Source organism: Lissotriton helveticus, chromosome 4_1 (genome assembly GCF_964261635.1).
Source record: "Lissotriton helveticus chromosome 4_1, aLisHel1.1, whole genome shotgun sequence".
NCBI classification, from domain to species: domain Eukaryota; kingdom Metazoa; phylum Chordata; class Amphibia; order Caudata; family Salamandridae; genus Lissotriton; species Lissotriton helveticus.
Window position 1 is genome coordinate 1,787,352,671 of NC_136063.1, and position 21,270 is coordinate 1,787,373,940.

The 21,270-nt window shown below is 49.6% G+C and overlaps 1 protein-coding gene across 2 annotated transcripts in view; it reads left to right on the top strand.

Annotated features, from left to right (window-relative positions):
• Window positions 1–21,270, top strand: part of DIAPH2 (diaphanous related formin 2) — a 4,230,744-nt gene that overhangs the window by 1,461,698 nt on the left and 2,747,776 nt on the right. For both annotated transcript variants that reach the window (XM_078688424.1, XM_078688425.1), the window contains one exon: window positions 19,854–19,972. In XM_078688424.1, coding sequence (XP_078544550.1) covers window positions 19,854–19,972 — 119 coding nt within the window. The remainder of the gene's footprint in view (window positions 1–19,853; window positions 19,973–21,270) is intronic.

The window sequence follows — 21,270 nt, forward strand, 5'->3', positions numbered from 1 at the left end:
CTATGATGGATCTTATTTCTTCTGAGACTGCTACCAGTGCTGTCTCAGTATTTTGGTTTGACCTAAAACCAAAGTGTGTTACGTGCAGTATTTAATTTTTTTCTAAATAATCTGTCTGAGTTTTGTTGGATGTGTTTCTATGACCTCTGCAGGGAAAGGAAACCGAGCGATAGGACGATAATTGTTCTCTATCGTAGGATCAAGAGTTGGTTTCTTCAAAAGAGGAAGAACCGGAGCCATTTTCCATTTCTCCGGAAAAAGTCCCCCCTTAATGACAAAGTTATACAAAGTCATAAGAACCGGGGCTATTTTATGAACTACATAGTGTATACCCCAATGCAGACAAGGGCCTGAGGGAGGCTCATAATTTTGTATGTCTAATTAAATCGACCACTATTAAAAGGGAAAAATTACGAAGCTCAGCGTTATTGACAGTCAAATGGATGGACGTATCATCTCGGTCCTGTGAGGGTCTAATAAGATCAAAGTCGCTATATACAGCTCCAACTTTATCTTTGAAAAAAGTTGCCAATTTGTCTCAAGATGACTGACTTGGAGGGGGGCACTTGAAATAAAACGATTCACAAGCATTTGTACAGTTTTAAAGAGCTGTTTAGATGAGTTAACAGCTAGGGTGTTTTTCTCGGTGTAAAATAGTGTTTTCCTCAATTATGAGATACTTGTACTCCTGGATGAGACTCTTGTAACTTACCTGCTCGTTTTCACCATGATTGGATCTCCAAATTCTTTCTTGTCTTCTGCACCTTTGTTTCATTTCTCTCAATTTGAAAGAAAACAAAGGTGCTGTATGGCTGTTTCTAGGCGTTTTTATGCATTTTACCGGCACCAGATTGGAGATAGTCTCGTGTATCCTCTCTGTAAAATTAGCTGCTGCTCCGTTAGAGTCTTCTGCTAATAATGGAAAAGAGGCTTCGAAGCTTTCTTCCAATTCTTTTTTGCCTATTTTATTCCAAGCAAATCTTGTTTATTTGAAATAAACTATTTGCATATTCTGCATATATTTCCGGCACAACCTGTAGCTTAATTTACCAATTATTTGTAAGGATTGCATTAGCCATCTCTGTGGGTAGCTTTTCCCTGTCCTGCCACCTTCAGGGCACTTGACATGTAATCCAGGGCCCTCATACAGATGAATGACAATATTCCTCTCCAAATATGACTGATTTCCCATTAATTCACATTATCGTGCAATGAGATGATATCCGCAGAACTCAACCACATTGCCTCATAGGTATACATATATTTACATGTCTCAGTCAAGAGCATTGTCAGTTAGATTCCTAGAATTGGTTTTTGAGGAGGATAGGTTCGTAAAGTAGCTGAAGGCAGCTTGCAAAAACCTCAAAGTCCCATTGAGAGATCTCGCCAAAAAGGAGGGTCTACGAAAGGCGCTAGGGCCTGGGTAGCAGCCAAGAATGCTACTGGGAATCCTGAGGATTCAAGTGTGGAGACCAGGGAGCCAATTCAAAGTGAAGATGTGCTGAGGGCTCAGGAGCTGTTAGGAGGGGAGGTACTCTCTGGCTCAGGCAGCAGTAGTCCCTCTCCAGGTCTATCTTCAAAAGAGCTAGAATAGGCGGAGAACCAGGAGGCTCGAGTTGGAGCAGGTGAAAAGGCAAATGGAGCTGATGGAAAGTGAAATGATTTTAGCTTATGAGCTTAACGTGCAAGAGCTGGAGCTGGAATGGAAACCCAGAAGGGCTAGGTCCAGCCCAGATGATGGCAGCTAGACTGGGAGGGCGAGTGAAAAAAAAAAGTGTGTATCTCAGGAAGTGAGCTTGGCTGGGCTGGAGGTAGAGTAGAGCTCAGATGGTGGCAGCAAAAGTGCTATGCCCAGAACTGACAAGAGAGATGTACACACGCACACTAACGTAGTGCCCTGCTTCAAGGAGGGGGTTGACATACTCCAGGGTTTTCAGGATTGTGCGGTTACTCAAGTGCTGCACAGTGTCTCTGAGGTGCATTGGGGACCTGTCACAGGGGATCATATTCCTGGTGGTGTGAGGGACACTCTACTGACCCTAGATGAGAGGTGCAGGGAGAGGGGTTCCCCCATGGTAGGCCTCTAGTGAGTATGGAGACCAGCCGGAAGAGTATGGGTTGAGGGACAGCAACAGTCAGACAGTCTCACAAGTCTTGTGAAAATGATGTGGGGTACTTTTCTGAGGTACTGGATGGTTGGGTGAAGGGTCGTTTTCTTAACATGTGTGTGGAGCTGTATGATTCAATTGTTGGAGAGCATATTTTAAGTCCCTTTTTTCCAGTGCTATGCCAACACCCGGTGGAGTGTGAGCTCTCTGACCCCAGGGAGCTTGCACTGGAGGCAGACCTTTGGTGGATTCCAGAGGGTCTGAAGAAGCTTCTGGGGGGTGATCCTGAAGGAGGTGACTCATATTTTCCTCAACCAGGTGAGGGAAGGGAGGTTGGTAGTGACCCAGATAGGTCCCAGTGTAGTGGGATGGGTGAGGGGTCCCATGTCCTGTCTCTGAGGAGAGGGAGTGGGGGTGTACTGAGTACCAAGGTGCCTGAGACTCCATCTCAGAGCCAGGTTGGTTCCATGAGGGAACACCAGGAGGGGGGCTAGTCTGCAACAAGAGGCCATTCCCTGAGGGGGATCCCAAGGTGTCAGGTGTGCTGGGGAGGGTGGCTGTAAACATGCTCCCACCAGTGTTGGTGTCTGGCAGCACCGCTCCAGTAGGGACGGTGCATGAGTCCAGAGAGAGGGGTGAGAGGGGGGCGCAGTACCCAGTGGAAGGATCAGTGGGTCAGGGGTTGCCAGCTCTGAGGTCAGAGAACCCTAGGACTGACCCTGGTGAGGCAACTTCTGGCCTGGGGGGAGGTCTTCATGCTCTGTGAGGTGGACAGGAGGCATGTTTCCCTTGAGGCGGGATGTTGTACTCCCCCAGAAGTCCTTGGTTTTCAGGCACAGGTGCAGCCTAAGGGTCCAGACCCTGGGTTGGAGGACCAGGTTCTGGGTGTTCCCCGCTCCTTAGGGGAGGATGCAAAGCACCAAGTAAGAGGACAGGGTGTGGGCGAGCCTACCCCAGTCCCTTGTACAGCCTCAGGGTACACACCCTAGGCTGGTGTTTCGGTTGCAGGATAGCACCACTGAACTGGTCGGCAAATGCTGCAGGTCACCTGCCACAGGTGCTCGGACAATTCTGAAAGGGTCTACCACTCCAGGTGGGAGGATACAAACCCCCCGGGAGGAGGACCGGGGGTTGGAAAGTCCACCCTAGTCTCCTGTCCAGGCGTATGGTACAGACCCTGGGCTGGTGGGTCAGTGTCAGGATGTCATCCCTGACCTGACAAGAGGGAGAGTGGACAAAGAGTGCCAGGCACCTGGACTACCGCCCCCACTCTCTGACACCACAGTGGTCAGAGAGCCCTGACAGGCATAAGGCATGGGTCTCATCACTGGGGGGTGGGGAGACAGGAGTCCACCACGGGGTGGACTGGGCCACATCACTGTGTTGGCTATGTGGGTACTGTCAGCCTGTTGGGACACATCTGTGAAAAAAGTAAGTTTAGGCACTGCACAGATGAGGTCCACATGTGAGGAAAAGGGTTTCCCATGGGTCAGCTTAGTGGGCCTTGAGAGTATGGATCAAGGGATCCAAATACGTTCAGGAAGGCGTAGAACGGGAATAAAACACTGCTGTTGTGGGCCAGGTTCCATGTTCTATCGCCCCAAGCAGGGATGCCCATCGAGGTATGGATTGGTCTACCCTGGCTTTAGGATGGAATGGGGTTGTGTTGGAGATGGCATTTTGTTCAGGGTTATCCCCAAACTTTTTCTTCTTTCTCCTATTTTTGCTATTCAGTGCTAAAATGCATATGCTCTCCGTGTAAATTGTGTTATGGATTGACGATTCCATAATTGGTTATTTGATTTACTAGCAGTCCCTAGTACAGTGCACTGTGTGCGCCCAGGGCCTGGAAATCAAATGCTGCTACTGGGTTGTGCACTGGTTGTGCTACCCACACAAGCAGCCTTCAAAGGTAACTTAGACCTGCCACTGCAGTGTCTGTGTGCAGTCTAGTACTGCCATGTCGACTTGGCAAGTGCACCCGCTTGCCAGGCCCTAACCTTCCCTTTTCTTACATGTGATTTACCCCTAAGGTAGGCCCAGGGTACCCCAGTGCGCAGGGTGCAGTGTATGTGAAAGGTAGGACATGGCCCTAATGTGTGTGGCATGCTCTCATAGTGAAATACTAACAATTTCGTTTTTCACTATTGAAAGGCTATCTGGCCCATAATAAAGCATGGAAGTCAATTCATAACATCTTATAAATATAACTTTCCTTTGGGACCAGATAGGAAAATAAAATTTAGTATGTCTGAACTCTGAATCTAATGTTGCACCTTTTAGTAAAGGTGATTTTTACATTCTGGGTTTGAAAATACCACTTTTAGAAAGTAGGTATTTTCTTGCTTAGCCATCCTGAGTGCCTCTGCTAGGATGTGAATTGACTGTCTGGCTTTGGAGTGACAGGGGCTGGGGATGTGCAGTGGCTCCAGACAGTCTGGATGAGTCAGAGCACCTGAATAGGTCTGGTCTGCATTTAGAGTGGTGAGAGGAGATTTCCCTTGCACCTGAATAGGCCCTGTCTGCCTTGCACAATGCTGTCTCCTGCTGGGAAGCTGGGCCAGAGAGGACTAAACTGGTTTGGGCTAAGCACAGACACTCTCTACCTGATAGGACAAAGGAATTTGGAGTATACATATTGGGGCCCAGACCCCAGAACTTTAGAACTCATTTCAAACCAAGAAGACTGCCAAGAAGAAGAGCTGGAGAAGCTGTGAGGAGGGACTACCAATTTGCTGTGTTAGCCTGCAGTGGCTGCTTCTGTCTTGGGCAGTGAAAGGACTAGACTGAACTTTCTGCACCGCAACCCTGGTCTCACCGACGCTGCCACCTGATGCCGCCACGGAGTCGCTGCCTGCACCTCAACCTGAGGGCACTGCACGCCGCACCGCTGCACTTTATACCGCAGCCCAGATGCCCAACGATGCCCGCACTCCCGACTTCAACTGCGAGGAGTTCGGTCTGCAACGCGTGTGCCTTCAAGGGCCCAACGACTCATGCACCGACCTCTGTAACCAATGCCTTCGGACACCGGCACTTGGGGGCTCACTGAGAGGTCGCCAATGCACTGCCTTTCTAAAGATACTGTTTTGAAGGTCTTCCCGACACCGTAGCTGGCCCGCGATGCCATGGTCAGCCAGAACTGTTTAGATTTGTTATTCACGATGCCGTGATAGCCCCAGACCGCGCTATTGACTTCAAGGAACTGTGTTTCAAGAACTGTATGGCGGATTTCTATTGCTTTTTGTCTTGTTTTGGATATATAAAATTATTGGATATTTTTCTAAACTGGTGTGGTGTCCTTTTGTAGTGCTTTCACTGTATTTCTGTTGGTTATGTGCAAATTCTTTACACACTGCCTCTAAGATAAGCCTCACTGCTTGTGCCAAGCTACCAACAGGGTGAGTAGGGGTTATTGTAGGAGTGTAACTCCCTTATCCTGACTAGAAGGAAGGGTTCCTACTTGGACAAAGGTGCAAACCCTTGCCAACTAGACCCCCATTTCTAACACTGGAAAAATACAGAATCAGTTTATACAAAATTTGAACAAAGCCCATCTTGCGAATATCGGTTATTTTTCAATAGCTTATCTCAAAACTCTCAGTGCATGTGAAGTGGGGAATACCAATTCCAATTCCAAAAATTCTTTATTTCGGCCACATAGGCCATAAAAGATACAATAAAATACAATACAAATATTTAAAAGACAATGCAATATTTACATATAAAAGATCTACTGGACCTGGATGGGGTAAGCAATACAAGGTAGTACAAGTTCAAGAAGACATTTTCTTCCTTATTATCCATGCTGCCATTAAAAATTTTGACACAGCAAAGACAATATGGCCCAGGGTGTTGGTTTTCATGACCCTGTAAGCCTGTAGGTACTTCCTGAAGCCCAGGTTCCGACACAACTGTGCTATCCAACGCCTCCTCGGGCTCTGGTAAGCGTGGCAGCCAAACATTATGTGTAAGTCATCTTCATCATGGGCTTTACAGCATGGACAGAGTTTGTCACCCCCTGTGGTCCATTTATAAGTGAATACTTTGGTGGGGAGTGTACCAAACCTCCATTGCAGGAACAATTTCCTCGCCGAGAGAGGAAAAATAAAATCCATAAAAAGTTCAAACACATAAGAATTTTTGGATTCCATAAAACGTCCCGACAAGGTGCCACTGTTATGAACATTCTCCATGTCAACAAGGTTTTTGTTTTTGTACAGCTGGGCAAGAGTTTTACGCGTAATCCTTTGACAGCCCTGGGCTGGGTCATCCCATAAATCTGGCAAGTTCAGGGTAAACAATTCCGACTTAATAAATGCTAGCCAGGGAATTTTGCAGTTAGCATCCAACCTCATGACATGAATGAGGTCCTGTCTATAATGATACAGTTCCTCAGTGGTCCATAACCGATGCCAGAACTTCACGGGTTTCGACTGAAGATCCTCAGCAATAGAGGGAAGGCCCAAGTCTAGTCTTAAGGGGAGGAGTGGCGTACCTTGTGGGAGAGCAAGTAGGCGTCTCAAAAAGCTATTTTCCACACCTGCCAGTACCTTCCCTGCTTTATGTCCCCACAGCTCACTACCATACAGGGCTGCTGCCTTCGCTTGGGACCTGTATGTTTCCAGGGCCGGGCTTACAGGCTTAAAGGTGGACTTGTTAGTCACCTTCAAGAGTGCGCCCGATAGCTGGGAAAGTTTCAGCCTAGATCTCGCTATCTGGCAGTCCCATGATAAATTTTCTTGAAGTGTTACCCCCAAGTAAATAAAGGTCGAGACCCTCTCAAGGCTAGATTCCCCCAGTTTAGGATTGGGTCTGGTTTTGGTAGGAGGGTTGAAGATCATAAACTTAGTTTTTTCAGTGTTCACCTCCAGCCCATGTTGACGACAGAAAAGGCCAAAACCGTTCACAATCCTCTGGATCCCCATGGGGGATTTGGAAAGCAGGAGGGTATCATCGGCAAACATTATTGCCGGGACCCTCCTGCCTGCCAAAAGCGGGGCATCATTGTCCTCAACAGCGTCAAGGTGTTGGATGACGCTGTTGATGAAGAGACAGAACAGGGTCGGGGCCAGGACACAGCCCTGTCTGACGCCTCGACGGACCGGGAATTTACCCGAGAGCTTACCATCCCTCCCACACCTTACTTGTGCATAGTTGTTCTCATGCAACCTAATGATGATACTAAGCAGGTGGGGGGGTACTCCTAGCTTTTGCAAAACCTCCCATAGTTTCCCTCTGGGGACTAGGTCAAAGGCTGACCTCAGGTCCACGAAGACCATGTATAATCTTCCTCCCTCTAGCGTTACCGTCTTCCAATATAGGAGAAGGAGGCGGAAGGTTTGGTCCATGGTCGACGTGTTCTTCCTGAAGCCAGCCTGGAGGGGGCTCATGATGTCATTGTCCTCCACCCAGTCTAGGAGATGGTTAAGGATAAGGCGCGCAAAAAGCTTTTGGGGTACATCTATTAGGCTAATAGGCCTGTAGTTGGCGGGGAGCAGAGTGGATCCCTTCTTATGGATTGGAACAATCTCTGCCCCCAGCCAGGACCCGGGGATTGCCATACCTCCTAGAATGGCATTGAAAAGGATAAGAAGGTATGGACCCCAGATGTCCGGGTGGTGCCTAAAGAGATCCCCCGGTAACCTATCCAGGCCTGGCGCCTTCCCCATCGGTAAATGTTCCAGGGCCGCCTCCACTTCCCCCAGCGATAGTTCCATGACAAGATCCTGGGAGCCTGGGGGCGCTAGGAGAGCTGTATCAGGGCAGGAATTAATATCTTGGTAGAGTACCCCAAAGTGGGCCTCCCAAACCACGGGGGCAATGTTGGGTTCAATTGCTTTTTTGAGTTCCCCCAACCCATTATTTACAAGGGCCCAAAATTTCCGGGAGTCCCTAACTTTTAGGGCGTCATGAAGGTCCTGCCAGTGGTTCCAGTCCCACTCAGTCCTAGCGGTCGCCATAACTGATTTGTAACACTTCCTAAGGTCACGTACCTTGGCCTTATTTGACCCCTCTTTTATTGCAGCAATGAGCTCAGATTTTGCTGCCCTACAAGAGGAGGTATACCAGGTGGGAACATAGGTCTTTTTCTTTCGGAGTGGCACCACCGGGTGGAATACCTCAGCCAGATCCCTCACTAGGTCCTGATGTATGTTACCCAGTTTCTCATTATATTCTGGGATTCTTGGTTCATTTAAAAGTACATCCACCTCCATGAGCCTTGGGAGTGCCAACTCGTATAGCTTGTTGATGGCCTCTTCTGAACTCACAAGCTTACCCCACTTAACCCGGCACCTATTTGTTGTAAGGAGCAGGTCCCCCGAATCTTCCCCTCGATTTGCTGCGGATGTGGCCGCTGGAGGCAAAGGGCACTGGATGTTTAATAAAAGGGCATTGTGGTCACTGTCTGACCTAATTATTACCCTAAAGTCGAGGACTTTTGGCCAGAGTGTAATGTCTACCATGATATAGTCTAGCCTCGACTCGTGGCCCCTTCTGTTGAAAGTACACACTGAGGGGGTATCGGATGGGGTACGGCCATTACAAGCCCTCAGTGCGTAGTTCAGGGTAAGGGACATGAGTTGTGTTTCTAGGGGGGACCAGGCTTTCGGGTGAGGGGAAGACGAGGGAGGAACCCCCCAATGGTCATCCTCGGCCGTAAGGGCACCATCCAGTAGACCCTCCAGGGGTTCAAAGTGGCAATTGAAGTCTCCTCCGAGTACCACCTTGAAATCTCCCGGAAGTTGACCAAAAAATATGGACAGATCATTTAGGGTCGGTGATTCCTTTGGCGTGGCAACTGGTCGCGAGTAGACATTAACAATAGCCCACGATGGTTTGCCAGGCCATGTGAGCCGGACACACTGAATGTCCTGCGAGAACGTATTTATCTGTTCCGCCAGGCACCCAGTGTGACTCGCAATCCAGATTGCCAGGCCACCTGACGGCCTCCCCCTCCCACTCCATTTGGCAGGAATTTCAAATATTTCAAACCATCTCCTAGTTTGGGTGTCCCTCGCCCATGTTTCCTGAAAGAGGAGGATGTCACTGCCACCCACTAGGTGATCCCACTCCGGTGAGCCTTCCTTATTTGCAATTCCTGCCACATTCCAGGAGAGAATTCTCAACCCCGGATCTGATGGCAGAATATCTTGACCTCCAGTGGGGGATTGCACCATGATTTTGGATTGGTAAGTATCTGGCGGAGTAATATTGCAACCCGCGATGGCGGATGGGCCAGCCAACTCCGCCACCCCAGGTTGCAAGATATGGACAGACCCGGTGTTAAGTAGAGGCCCCTGTTGACCCAAACTGACGTCCGTGATATCCGTTCGATCTTTAGCGGTAACCTGCGGACCGTGTTCAGTTACAGGGGCTATACTCAAACCCACCGGAGTTTGCAACTCATCCCCTGTCTTCCCAGAACCAAAAGAAGTCTCCCCAGTTTGTGGTCAATCGACCTGATCCAAACAGGAAAATCTATTATGGTGTGTAAAATTGGCCTGGGCAGGTGGTAGGTAATGCCTTGGTCTATAACGTGAGCCGTCTACAGCAAAGCCTACTCTGGTCCACCCCTTCTCCCTTCCTAGCTCCGTGTTGCTAACAATTGGATAGAAGTATGAAAGGGGTACTAGTTCAATGTTGGACTTGTCAGGCCTTGCAAGCCAGTTACAGATATAGTTGGCAACGTGTGGGCTTTTAAAACTTACAACGATGCAGTCCCCTGCCCTATTCTTTAGAGTAGGGCCAATCCATGGGATCCTCCTAACCATCAAAACCTCGCCTTTCAGGTTTGGGGTCAGCGGCCTATTAATACTGAGCCAACTTATAACCTTGTTGCGTAGAGAGTCTTGGGGCTCCCTTAAATCACCAATTAACTCAGGTACTCCCACCATAATTGCCGTGTATGGAACTGCTTCTGGGGGCAAATTAACCACCCTGCGCCTATCACGGGGGGGAGTGATAACACCAGTGGGGCCATGGTTGGAACTCACTGCCCCCCCCCGATTGCGGGGCAGGGGGTGGCTTGGATCTCCTAGGGGCCGGGACAGGGGGCCTAGACGCTGAAGGTAGCAAAGGGCGCGTCTGGGGAACAGACGTACCGTTTGTGCTCAGCGGTACCCTATTAGAAACCTGGGATGGTACAGAAGACATCGGTCTGTTCCCAGATTGATCCCGGGGAGCTACAGGAGCATTAGTAGCTGACACAGGGCTTTCCCTTATGTGGCTGTTTTCCCAGGCCTGGAGTCTACTCTCTATGGCGTCCAATTTGACTGAAATGGGGGTTAACAAATTCTTTATGATGACTGTAAGTGAATTAATTATAGCGTCAGTGCTATTAGAAGTTAGCCCACCAAAGATAAATGGGCCCGAGGGCAATGGTAGGGACGTAGGAGCTGGAGAGCCCATGCGATCCGACCTAGACCCTGATAAAATGAGCTCAGGGGAGGCCGAAATGTCTGAACTATCAACCTGGTTTGCTTCAATTATATCAACTTTGGCCCTTTTTGCCTTCTTTGATTCCATAGACCTTTTCCTTTTCGGTGGATGTTCCACTCCACTGCCTACAGGCGTTGTAAGCAGGGCAGCCTGTCCCGCTTCATGCAAGACTGTTCCCATATTATCCGGAATGGCAGACTGGTCAGAGATCCCAGAAGGCCGGGGAGAGTTCCTGTCCCTCTGTGATAAAGGAGTTCTTAACTGCTGAAGGACCGACTCAATGGTCTGATCAATACTGTCCAGTAGTGACATATGGGTGGCGTCCAAGGGAATAGGTGTACTTGCATCTGTTGAAAAAGTATCCCCATGGTCCAGAAACACACTTTCGGGACCCATCTCGAGGTGCGCTTCTGCGACTGAGTGGCATTTGCTAGTTGAAATACTCGCCTTAGGGAAAAAAAATTCCAGAGTACTTGCACCTTGTTGGGCAGACTTACTCCGTGAAGTTCTGGTCGCCATTATGGAGTAAACAGAGGGGGCTGAAGAACAGGAGGCGTCAGAGGGGGGGCCCGGTCCGGTCTCTGCCGGCCTCTAACGGCCTAAAACGGCCCGCTCTTTGCCCGGTCTTCGCCCCGGGGATCGCCCCGCGCTTGTCCCACGATGCGCGCGACCAAGTACTCCTAAGTATAGCAGGGGGGCGTGGCACTGGGAGGGGGCGCGGCGCGGCGGGAAGAGGAACCAGCTGGCGGTGTTGTAAAGAATGCTGGACCTCGCAGTCCCGCTCGCCGCGCCTCTCACCTCCACTGCGGCCGGGTTTCAGCAAGAAATGCCCCAAATACGCGTTGGCTCCCAGCTACTCCAGTAGCGAGCTTGGCTTCTCTAGGGACAAGGTTTGTGAGTCGAGCGGCACCCCTCATTTTTGGGTGCCTCCTATAGTTTGACCCATTGCGACAAATCTGCTTGAAACATGTAAGCATCATATAGGAAGGAAACACTTTTACTTTGTGAAGCTTAGTGCAGTTTCTTCAAACCACGAAAAAGGTATCGGCAGAATAAGTCTTTGTATTCAAGTTACATAGAAGGCACCATGGCAACCTATGTAAAATCTGTCTATTTATCTATCTGTCTGTCTGTCTAGCAACCTCTCTCTCTATCTCTCTCTCTCTCTCTCTCTCTATCTATCTATCTATCTACCTACCTCTCTATCTCTCTCCTTCTCTCTCTCTATCTTTCTACCGTGGACAGACATTGTTATGGATTATAAAGATGATGAATACCACGTTCCTCCTGTTTGAACATTTTACTAATGTGTATTTTATTATAAGACCATATATGACTATTTTGTATGGCCAGTCTCCTAAAACCGTAACATATTTTAATTAAACATTGATAACAACACTATGAAATTCATAAGCAGTTGTGATGTTTTGTATTCTCCTCATATAGCAGTAATAGCAAGCGTCATGGGCCCGATCAATAATTCAATTTAAAATAATTGTTCTGTACTAAACTCAAAAGTATCTCAATTTGGAAATTATCAGTGTGACAAGTTGAAGAGCTCTGTTGATAAACAATGCAATATCTTATTAGAGAAACAAACTGTTACAGATTGTAACCTTTTGTGGCGAAGTGTGAAGAGGTTATTACAAACAGTCAATACTATTTAATTTAGTGTGGTTGCATGATTGTCCATTTTAAGTAAGTATTTGAACCATTAGAAGGTAAATCAATTCAGAAATTGGCTGGTTAGAAATATGTTTTGAGCATATGCAATACAAAACGTCCCCCATAGCGACGAATTGTGTGTTTAAACCCTGTGCCTTTAAGTCGAACAGATGATAGTTTGAAAGCCTTTATCAGAAAATCAAGCATTTCCAAATAATTTACCTTTGCATGTAAATATGAACTTAGTATGATCACACATATGTTTCTATTGGCTCGCCATCCTTGTGTTAATGGTTGGCTATATTAGTAATATCTTTGAATATTTGATATTTGATATTAGTGGTGATAAGCAGAAATGCAACCTACGAACCAATTGTGAGCCACAATGTAATACATGTGTAGGCATTGGTAATTAGCTACAGTGTGTTGTGACAGAAGCTGCTAGTCTGCATGAATATATCAGTTTATCAGCAAAGGCTAGCACACTTTGTGGCTCACCCCATTAAAATGGCTTAATTTACCCTTAGAACAACACCACAGGTGTGGAATAGCAGGAGAATGCACAAGGAATACTTAGACATGCAAATTGGGTGGAAGAAAAGATATAGCCCATGAGCAGGAGGCCAAACAATCACAATGGTACATCTAGCAGGCAAATATAAGGAGACAAGAGCATGTGAATTAAACAGGCTTACGTGTAAAGTTGTATTTTTTTGGCAATTGTTTTCCAGAGCAGGCGGGTGAGCAATGTGGTATCATCTGGCTCTAGAGTTTGCCTTGGGGTTCCCTGAGACCCCTACATCCCTTTGCACATGGTTTCTTTCATCTGTGGTGCACTAACTACGCACACCTTCTCGGTGGGGAACAATTAGCTTGTTTATCCCTGTATGTTCATTTCTCTTGCACCTTTGTTGTTAATATGATGCTTTGTATGGGCAAGAGAGTTCCCTAATTTGCATCGGGCACACCACCATATGCCCGAGATAACATGGACACAAAACGAAGTAATGCCCTTACATACCATTGGCACCAAATGTGTGTCTATTTGACCAGTATTAACCCTTTCTGTGCCAAGGACGTAACGGTTGCATCCTCTGCCACGGTGGACATGTGTGGAGGACGTAACCGCTACGTCGTCTGCGCACATCTAGGAAATCCCTCTGCTCTATTCAGCAGTGGGATATCATATTTTTTCAGCCTCGGGAGCAGGGGACGTGCTTTTGCTTACCTTCGGTGGAATTACATGCTGGAGCTTGTGATACAGATTTCCGTAAATCCTAATTGGTGCAAGTGTATTTGCCTTATTTATGCGGTCCTGACTGCTAGGATCAAGACAGGACGGTATGTATCATGTTCCTTCCCAATAGTTAGAGGCAGATGCCGAAGGGTGTCCCCTTTCACCATTCCTTTTTACAACAGCTATGGAACCACTGGTTATCGAATTACGGCTACAAGATGCACACTGAGGTATACCACTTCGGACCACTCTCCACATAACATCACTATACGCAGCCGATATACTCCTTTATGTCCTATTGGATCTTGCACCTTTACCATGTATTTTCCCTGACTTTGAAGAGATTCCTGTACTGAAAGTTAATATGTCCAATTCGATTTTGAACAATACTACCTGGCGTCTCAATTTCAATGGCCAACTCACTGGATAGTGGAACACTCTATAGAAGAGACTGGCCTCCCAAGCAGGGAATGTGACTCCGGTTTAATACACACCATAACCATTTACCCCTCCTGTGGTCCCCTCCACTCTCTGTAGCTTTATATTTCCTTTGACGCTCATGAGCACTTCACAAACACATATCTTTTTATTCCCTATGATCCCTCTGGTGGGGGAATAGCCTTTAACAGTGCTATTCCCCAGACTCACTTAGAGGAGTGAGCGGACCGGGGAATTCTCACCTTTTCCTATATATTCTCTAATAGTGAACTCTTATCATTCCACGTGCTTCAAACAGATTACACAATTCCTCTCAGCCATTTTCTCACATACGTCCGACTTAAACAAGAATTGAGAACTGCACTCTTGGTCTGAAAAACGGAACCCCCTCCAATCAGTGGCGTAAGAAAACTTGAGGGGGCCCCCCCAACAAACTACATGGAGGGCCCCCCCATTCTTCGTGCCAGTCTAGAGCTCTCAGGCCAGTGACCCGCCATACTGCATGGGATGCGGGGCGATTGTTACGCCACTGTCACCAATCCTGCCGTTATAGGTAGCACTGGATGGTGGAGTCAAAGGTTGGGCTTAGTCTGCCAGCAGGATATCATAGGTAGTGGTCCATTCATTACATCGTCCCTGCCATCAGTTCTCCGGGGAAGTTTGCCCAATTTTAGGTGGGTTTCCTGATGCAGACTCCTGTCATTATATACAACATCGGGCCACTCATCGTTCAGTTTTGACAAAAGTGCATCCACTGCTCCTTCTCGTTTCTGTTTTAAAACATTAGACAATGCTTCAATGCAGTATTTCAAAAGCAGATGTAACTACAAAGAGCACATTTTGATAATACATTTTTATTAGTAGACAATAGCAATCTTACGAGGTATTACATAGCTTCATACACACTTTGACCCCAATTCCATCACAGTCTCTCTCTCTGTCTCTCTCTCTCAAAGTGAGTCAGTCTCTCTCTCTCTCAGTCAGTCAGTCTCTCTCTCTGTCATTCAGTCTCTCTGTCAGTCAGTCAGTCAGTCAGTCTGTCAGTCGGTCTCTCTCTCTCTGTCAGTCTCTCTATCTCTCTCTTTCTGTCAGTCTGTCAGTCAGTCTCTCCCAGTCAGTCAGTCTCTCTCTCTCTGTCAGTGTCTCAGCCAGTCAGTCTCTCCGTCAGTCAGTATTCAGTCTCTGAGTAAGTCAGTCTCTACTCTCTCTCCACTCTATCTCTCTCTCCATTCTCTCTCTCAACTGTCTCTCCCTCCACTGTCTCTCCCTCCACTGTCTCCCCCTCCACTGTCTCTCCCTCCACTGTCTCTCCCTCCACTGTCTCTCTCTCCACTGTCTCTCCACTCTCTCCACTCTCTCTCTCCACTGTTTCTCCACTGTCTCTCACTCTCTCTACTCTCTCTCCACTCTCTCTCTCCACTCTCTCTACTCTCCCTTCTCTCTCTACTCTCTTTCCACTCTCTCTACTCTCTCTCCACTCTGTCTATCTCCACTCTCCTCTCTCTCTCTCTCCTCTCTCTCTCTCTCTCCACTCTCTCTCTCTCCACTCTATCTCTCCACTCTCTCTCTCCACTCTCTCTCTCCACTCTCTCTCTCTCCACTCTCTCTCTCTCCACTCTCTCTCTCCACTCTCTCTCTCTCCACTCTCTCTCCTCTCTCTCTCCACTCTCTCTCTCCACTCTCTCTCTCTCCACTCTCTCTCTCTCCACTCTCTCTCTCTCCACTCTCTCTCTCTCCACTCTCTCTCTCTCCACTCGCTCTCTCTCCACTCTCTCTCACTCACTCCACTTTCTCTCACTCCACTCTCTTTCACTCCACTGTCTATCTCACTCCACTGTCTCTCTCTCTCTCTCTCTCTCTCTCTCCACTCTCTCGCCACTCTCTCTCTTACAAAGTAGTGTGCGTTGCCATGGGCGTCCGCAGAAATGTTTCCAGGGGGGTGCAAATTGTTAACTTCATCACCATCCCCCTTGCACTCTTCTCACCCTCCCCCTTGCACCCTTCTCACCCTCTTCCTTGCACCCTTCTCACCCTCTTCCTTGCACCCTTCTCCCCCTCCGCCTTGCACCCTTTTCAACCTTGCACCCATCTCCCCTATGTAAATTGAAATGTAAATTGATACTTTATAGCGCACTACTCACCCGCAAGGGTCTCAAGGTGCTTGTACGAATACCGCTGTGGAACCCATCCTGGCTTTCCCTGTGAGGTGTCCACTCCTGGGCGTTGTGGGGGCCGTTGTGGAGATTAAGCAAGCTATTGCCCAGAGTTGAAGAGTGGGACTCCATGATTGGAATAGGCACCGAGGCAAGAATTATCAGGTCCGTGGAATTTTTGAGCCCAAGACCCGCCGAGGCGGGGAATTGAACCCTGGTCCCGGGCTAGACCTCTGCATCAGAGTCTGCCGCTCTAACCATTGAGCCACACTTCTCCCCTCCGCCTTGCACCCTTCTCCCCTCCACCTTGCACCCTTCTCCCCTCTGCCTTGCACACTTCTCCCCTCTGCCTTGCACCCTTCTCCCCTCTGCCTTGCACCCTTCTCCCCTCTGCCTTGCACCCTTCTCCCCTCTGCCTTGCACACTTCTCCCCTCTGCCTTGCACACTTCTCCCCTCTGCCTTGCACCCTTCTCCCCTCCACCTTGCACCCTTCTCCCCTCCGCCTTGCACATTTCTCCCCTCTGCCTTGCACACTTCTCCCCTCTGCCTTGCACCCTTCTCCCCTCTGCCTTGCACCCTTCTCCCCTCTGCCTTGCACCCTTCACCCCTCTGCCTTGTACACTTCTCCCCTCTGCCTTGCACCCTTCTCCCTTCCGCCTTGCACCCTTCTCCTCTCTGCCTTGCACTCTTCTCTCCTCTACCTTACACCCTTCCCCCTGCCGCCTTGCACCCTTCTCTCCTCTGCCTTGCACCCTTCTCCCCTCTGCCTTGCACCCTTCTCCCCTCTGCCTTGCACCCTTCTCTCCTCTGCCTTGCACCCTTCTCCTCTCCGCCTTGCACCCTTCTTCCCTCCGCCTTGCACCCTTCTCCCCTCCGCCTTGCACCCTTCTCCTCTCTACCTTGCACCCTTCTCCTCTCCGCCTTGCACCCTTCTCCTCTCCGCCTTGCACCCTTCTCCTCTCTGCCTTGCACCCTTCTCCTCTCTACCTTGCACCCTTCTCTACCTTGCACCCTTCTCCCCTCTGCCTTGCACCCATCTCCCCTCCCCTTTGCACACTTCTCCCCTCTGCCTTGAACCCTTCTCCTCTCTACCTTGCACCCATCTCCTCTCTGCCTTGCACCCTTCTCCTCTCTACCTTGCACCCTTCTCCTCTCTACCTTGCACCCTTCTCCCCTCTGCCTTGCACCCTTCTCCCCTCTGCCTTGCACCCTTCTCCCTTCCCCTTTGCACCCTTCTCCCTTCCCCTTTGCACCCTTCTCCCCTCTGCCTTGAACCATTCTCCTCTCTGCCTTGCACTCTTCTCCTCTCTACCTTGCACCCTTCTCGCCTCTGCCTTGCGCCCCTCTCTCTGCCTTGCACCCTTCTCTTCCTTGCACCCATCTCCTCTCTGCCTTGCACTCTTCTCCTCTCTACCTTGCACCTTTCTCCCCTCTGCCTTGCACCCTTCTTGACACCCCTTGCCCCCCCCCCTGTGGACGCCCACATGGTGCCTTCTAACGCCCACATGGTGCCTTCTAACAAGAGTGCTTACCTGAGGGCTTAATTTTGCTGCCTCATCCCTTCTCATATGAGCTTTGCCCTGGAGAATGCTCTCTCTGGGGGCCCCCACTCCCACCCTTGTCAGGGTCCTGAGCAGTGCTCTGTGCTGCCTCCTGCACTCTGGGGCCCCCACCCCACCCTTGTGAGGGTCCCAGCAGTGCTCTGTGCTGCCTCCGGCTCTCTGGGGCCCCCACCCCACCCTTGTCCGGGTCCCAGCAGTGCTCTATGCTGCCTCCTGCTCTCTGGGGCCCCCACCCCACCCTTGTCAGGGTCCCAGCAGTGCTCTGTGCAGCCTCCTGCTGTCTCTGGGCCCCCACCGCCACCCTTGTCAGGGTCCCAGCAGGGCTCTATGCTGCCCCCTTCTCTCTGGGGCCCCCACCCCACCCTTGTCAGGGTCCCAACAGTGCTCTATGCTGCTTCCTGCTCTCTGGAGCCCCCACCCCACCCTTGTCAGGGTCCTGAGCAGTGCTCTGTGCTGCTTACTGCTGTCTCTGGCCCCCCACCCCACCCTTGTCAGGGTCCTCAGCAGCACTCTGTGCCACCTCCTGCTCTCTGGTGCCCCCACCCCACCCTTGTCAGGGTCTCAACAGTGATCTGTGCTGCCTCCTGCTGTCTCTGGGCCCCCACCCTTGTCACGGTTCCAGCAGTGCTCTGTGCTGCCTCCTGCTCTCTGGGCCCCCACCCCACCCTTGTCAGGGTCCCAGCAGTGCTCTGTGCTGCCTCCTGCTCTCTGGGCCCCCCACCTCACCCATGTCAGGGTCCCAGCAGTGCCCTGTGCTGCCTCCTGCTCGCTGGGGCCCCACCCTTGTCAGGGTCCCAGCAGTGCTCTGTGCCGCCTCCTGCTCTCTGGGGCCCCCACCCCACCCTTGTCAGGGTCCCAGCAGTGCTCTGTGCTGCCTCCTGCTCTCTGGGCCCCCCACCCCACCCTTGTCAGGGTCCCAGCAGTGCTTTATGCTGCCTCCTGCTCTCTGGGCCCCCACCCTTGTCACGGTTCCAGCAGTGCTCTGTGCTGCCTCCTGCTCTCTGGGCCCCCACCCCACCCTTGTCAGGGTCCCAGCAGTGCTCTGTGCTGCCTCCTGCTCTCTGGGCCCCCCACCTCACACTTGTCAGGGTCCCAGCAGTGCCCTAGGCTGCCTCCTGCTCGCTGGGGCGCCACCCTTGTCAGGGTCCCAGCAGTGCTCTGTGCCGCCTCCTGCTCTCTGGGGCCCCCACCCACCCTTGTCAGGGTCCCAGCAGTGCTCTGTGCTGCCTCCTGCTCTCTGGGCCCCCCACCTCACCCTTGTCAGGGTCCCAGCAGTGCCCTGTGCTGCCTCCTGCTCGCTGGGGCCCCACCCTTGTCAGGGTCCCAGCAGTGCTCTGTGCCGCCTCCTGCTCTCTGGGGCCCCCACCCCAACCTTGTCAGGGTCCCAGCAGTGCTCTGTGCTGCCTCCTGCTCTCTGGGGCCCCCACCCCATCCTCTTTCCGGGCCTGGCACCTCTGACTGAAGAGAAACAATATATGTTGATACTTTGTTTCTCTTCAGTCAGAGGGAGGGGCGAGGGGCTCAGAGCTGCAGGCAGCCTGCACCTGCTTCAGAGGGAGAGAGGCTTGCTTCAGCGCATAGCAAGCCTCACATCTCTCACTAAAGAGCTGAGGGGGGCCCCGGGCCCCCTTCATTTACTGAAGAGAGTTGCCCCCCCCCCCCGCACCGCGGGGGCTGCGGGGGCGTTTGTTACGCCCCTGCCTCCAATGCAGTTATATAAGCTCTCTTCATGTTGGGAGATGCCACACACCTAGTTCACTGGTTAAATGAAGCCCACCTCCAGCACTGGGACCAGACCAGATCTCCTCTTTTGGAGAAATGGGAGCAAGATATAGCCTGCTTATTACACGTTTCAGATTGGCGCCTTCTATCGTCCTACCCTCATATGGTTTATCGTAATTCCCGCTTTAAATATATCCAATTCAGTATTTTAGACGGGGCCTAGCATACAACTTGATGTATGTTTAAGATTTACCTGGGGTCTTCCTCAGCTTGCCATATTCATATTTAAACCTGTTGGTGATGTCACCTCTCTCTCTTCGTGCTGAAAAAGTGAACAGGCTTTCTGGCATGACACTTCTATAGTGCTTGCGACAACAGCGCATTTATTTTAGACTTTGCAACTAATAAGTGTGCATTTACATGTTTCCTGTCTAGCATATTGCGTGGATACAGATTGTAATACTGATGACATTGTGTGGACAAGAAGTGTTCAAAGATAACATGCGCCTTCTCTTTGGTTAACAGACCTCAGTACTACAAGATCATCGAAGAATGTACGTCACAAATAGTGCTGCACTGCAGTGGGATGGACCCTGACTTCAAATACCGAGGACGCTTAGATGTTGATTTTACGCATCTCATAGGCAAGTAGAAAAATCATAAAAAATATATCCATGTTCATTTTGCTATTTGTTGTATGTTCTTTGATTGGAATATCCACATGAAATATATTTATGAATAAAAAAGCAGCAAAGATTTATTGCGGAAACAGTGGCGGCTCCACCGATTTTTTTTAAGCAGTGTATCTAAAGAATGAATAAAATGATAATAACTGAATGTTATCATTTTATTTGTTCCTGCTGCTTTGCGTCCGGGGCTGGGGGGGCTGCTTTGCTCTCAGAGTAGGGCATGGGAGGAGTGGTTTGCTCACTGCAAGTACGCATAAATGCTTGGCTGTCCCTCTCGGTCTGAGCAAACAGTCATTTGCATGGAGAACATGCCCAGACCCCCATTCCCTGGCTGAGCACTGAACCACGGCTCAGACCACTCACAACGCTGCATTGCAGCTTTGTGATTGGTCAGAGGAGCCTGGTTGCTTCCTTTTCCAGTAGAGTCCGGATGCAAAGGAGAGACTGGAGAGATGCTACATCGATAAAGTAAGTTTTATTATTATTTTTTTTACATTTCACCCTCCCATCCCCGTGACCCGCCACCCCCGATCCATGCCGGCCGCCACTGTGTGCAAAGCAAAGTTTTCAATGCCATTCACAGACATATGCTTTTTAAAATACAAAAGTCTGGTCTTAAATGCGTTTCAGTTCACTCTGTAGGTCCTAATAAATGGGGGTAACACATAAATCAATAAGGCATAGTCGCCAGATATTCCCATGTTACAAGGGACATCATCTAATGAGAAACTGATTTTAGCCAGTGGCACGTTGCATGTTGGGACTAGTATTTTTTCTTTTTCCATTGCAGGCATGGCTGTAGGCCTTTTGGAAAATATGTTGAAGGACTCATTTTATATATGCAACAGAGCGGATATTTCCTAAAATCCATCTTTAGCGTAGGCTGCATGTTTCCTAATGTGTGTTTCTTGTATGGCACACTCGTGATTAATCGACAAGTGTTTGAAATTCTGGATTAATTCTACATCGCTTATTCTTTATTGCAGTGCAACTTAACACTTTACTTAAGAAGTGGTTGTTCTCTTTTCCCACTGTGAGTGTGACTCTGCCTATACAAACATTTGAATGTTTTTCGTTATTTCCAGCTGTGGTCTATACTCCATTTGCAAACACTGATGCAGTAACAAGGCACGACGTACAGAAGAGGGCTCTCAGTATATTTTGCTATTTAAATGAAACTGCTCCATTTACTGTTAATTATGTTACTCCTGCCGGATGAAAAGGAACTAAAGAAAAGGTTTCAGGTTTCTAAT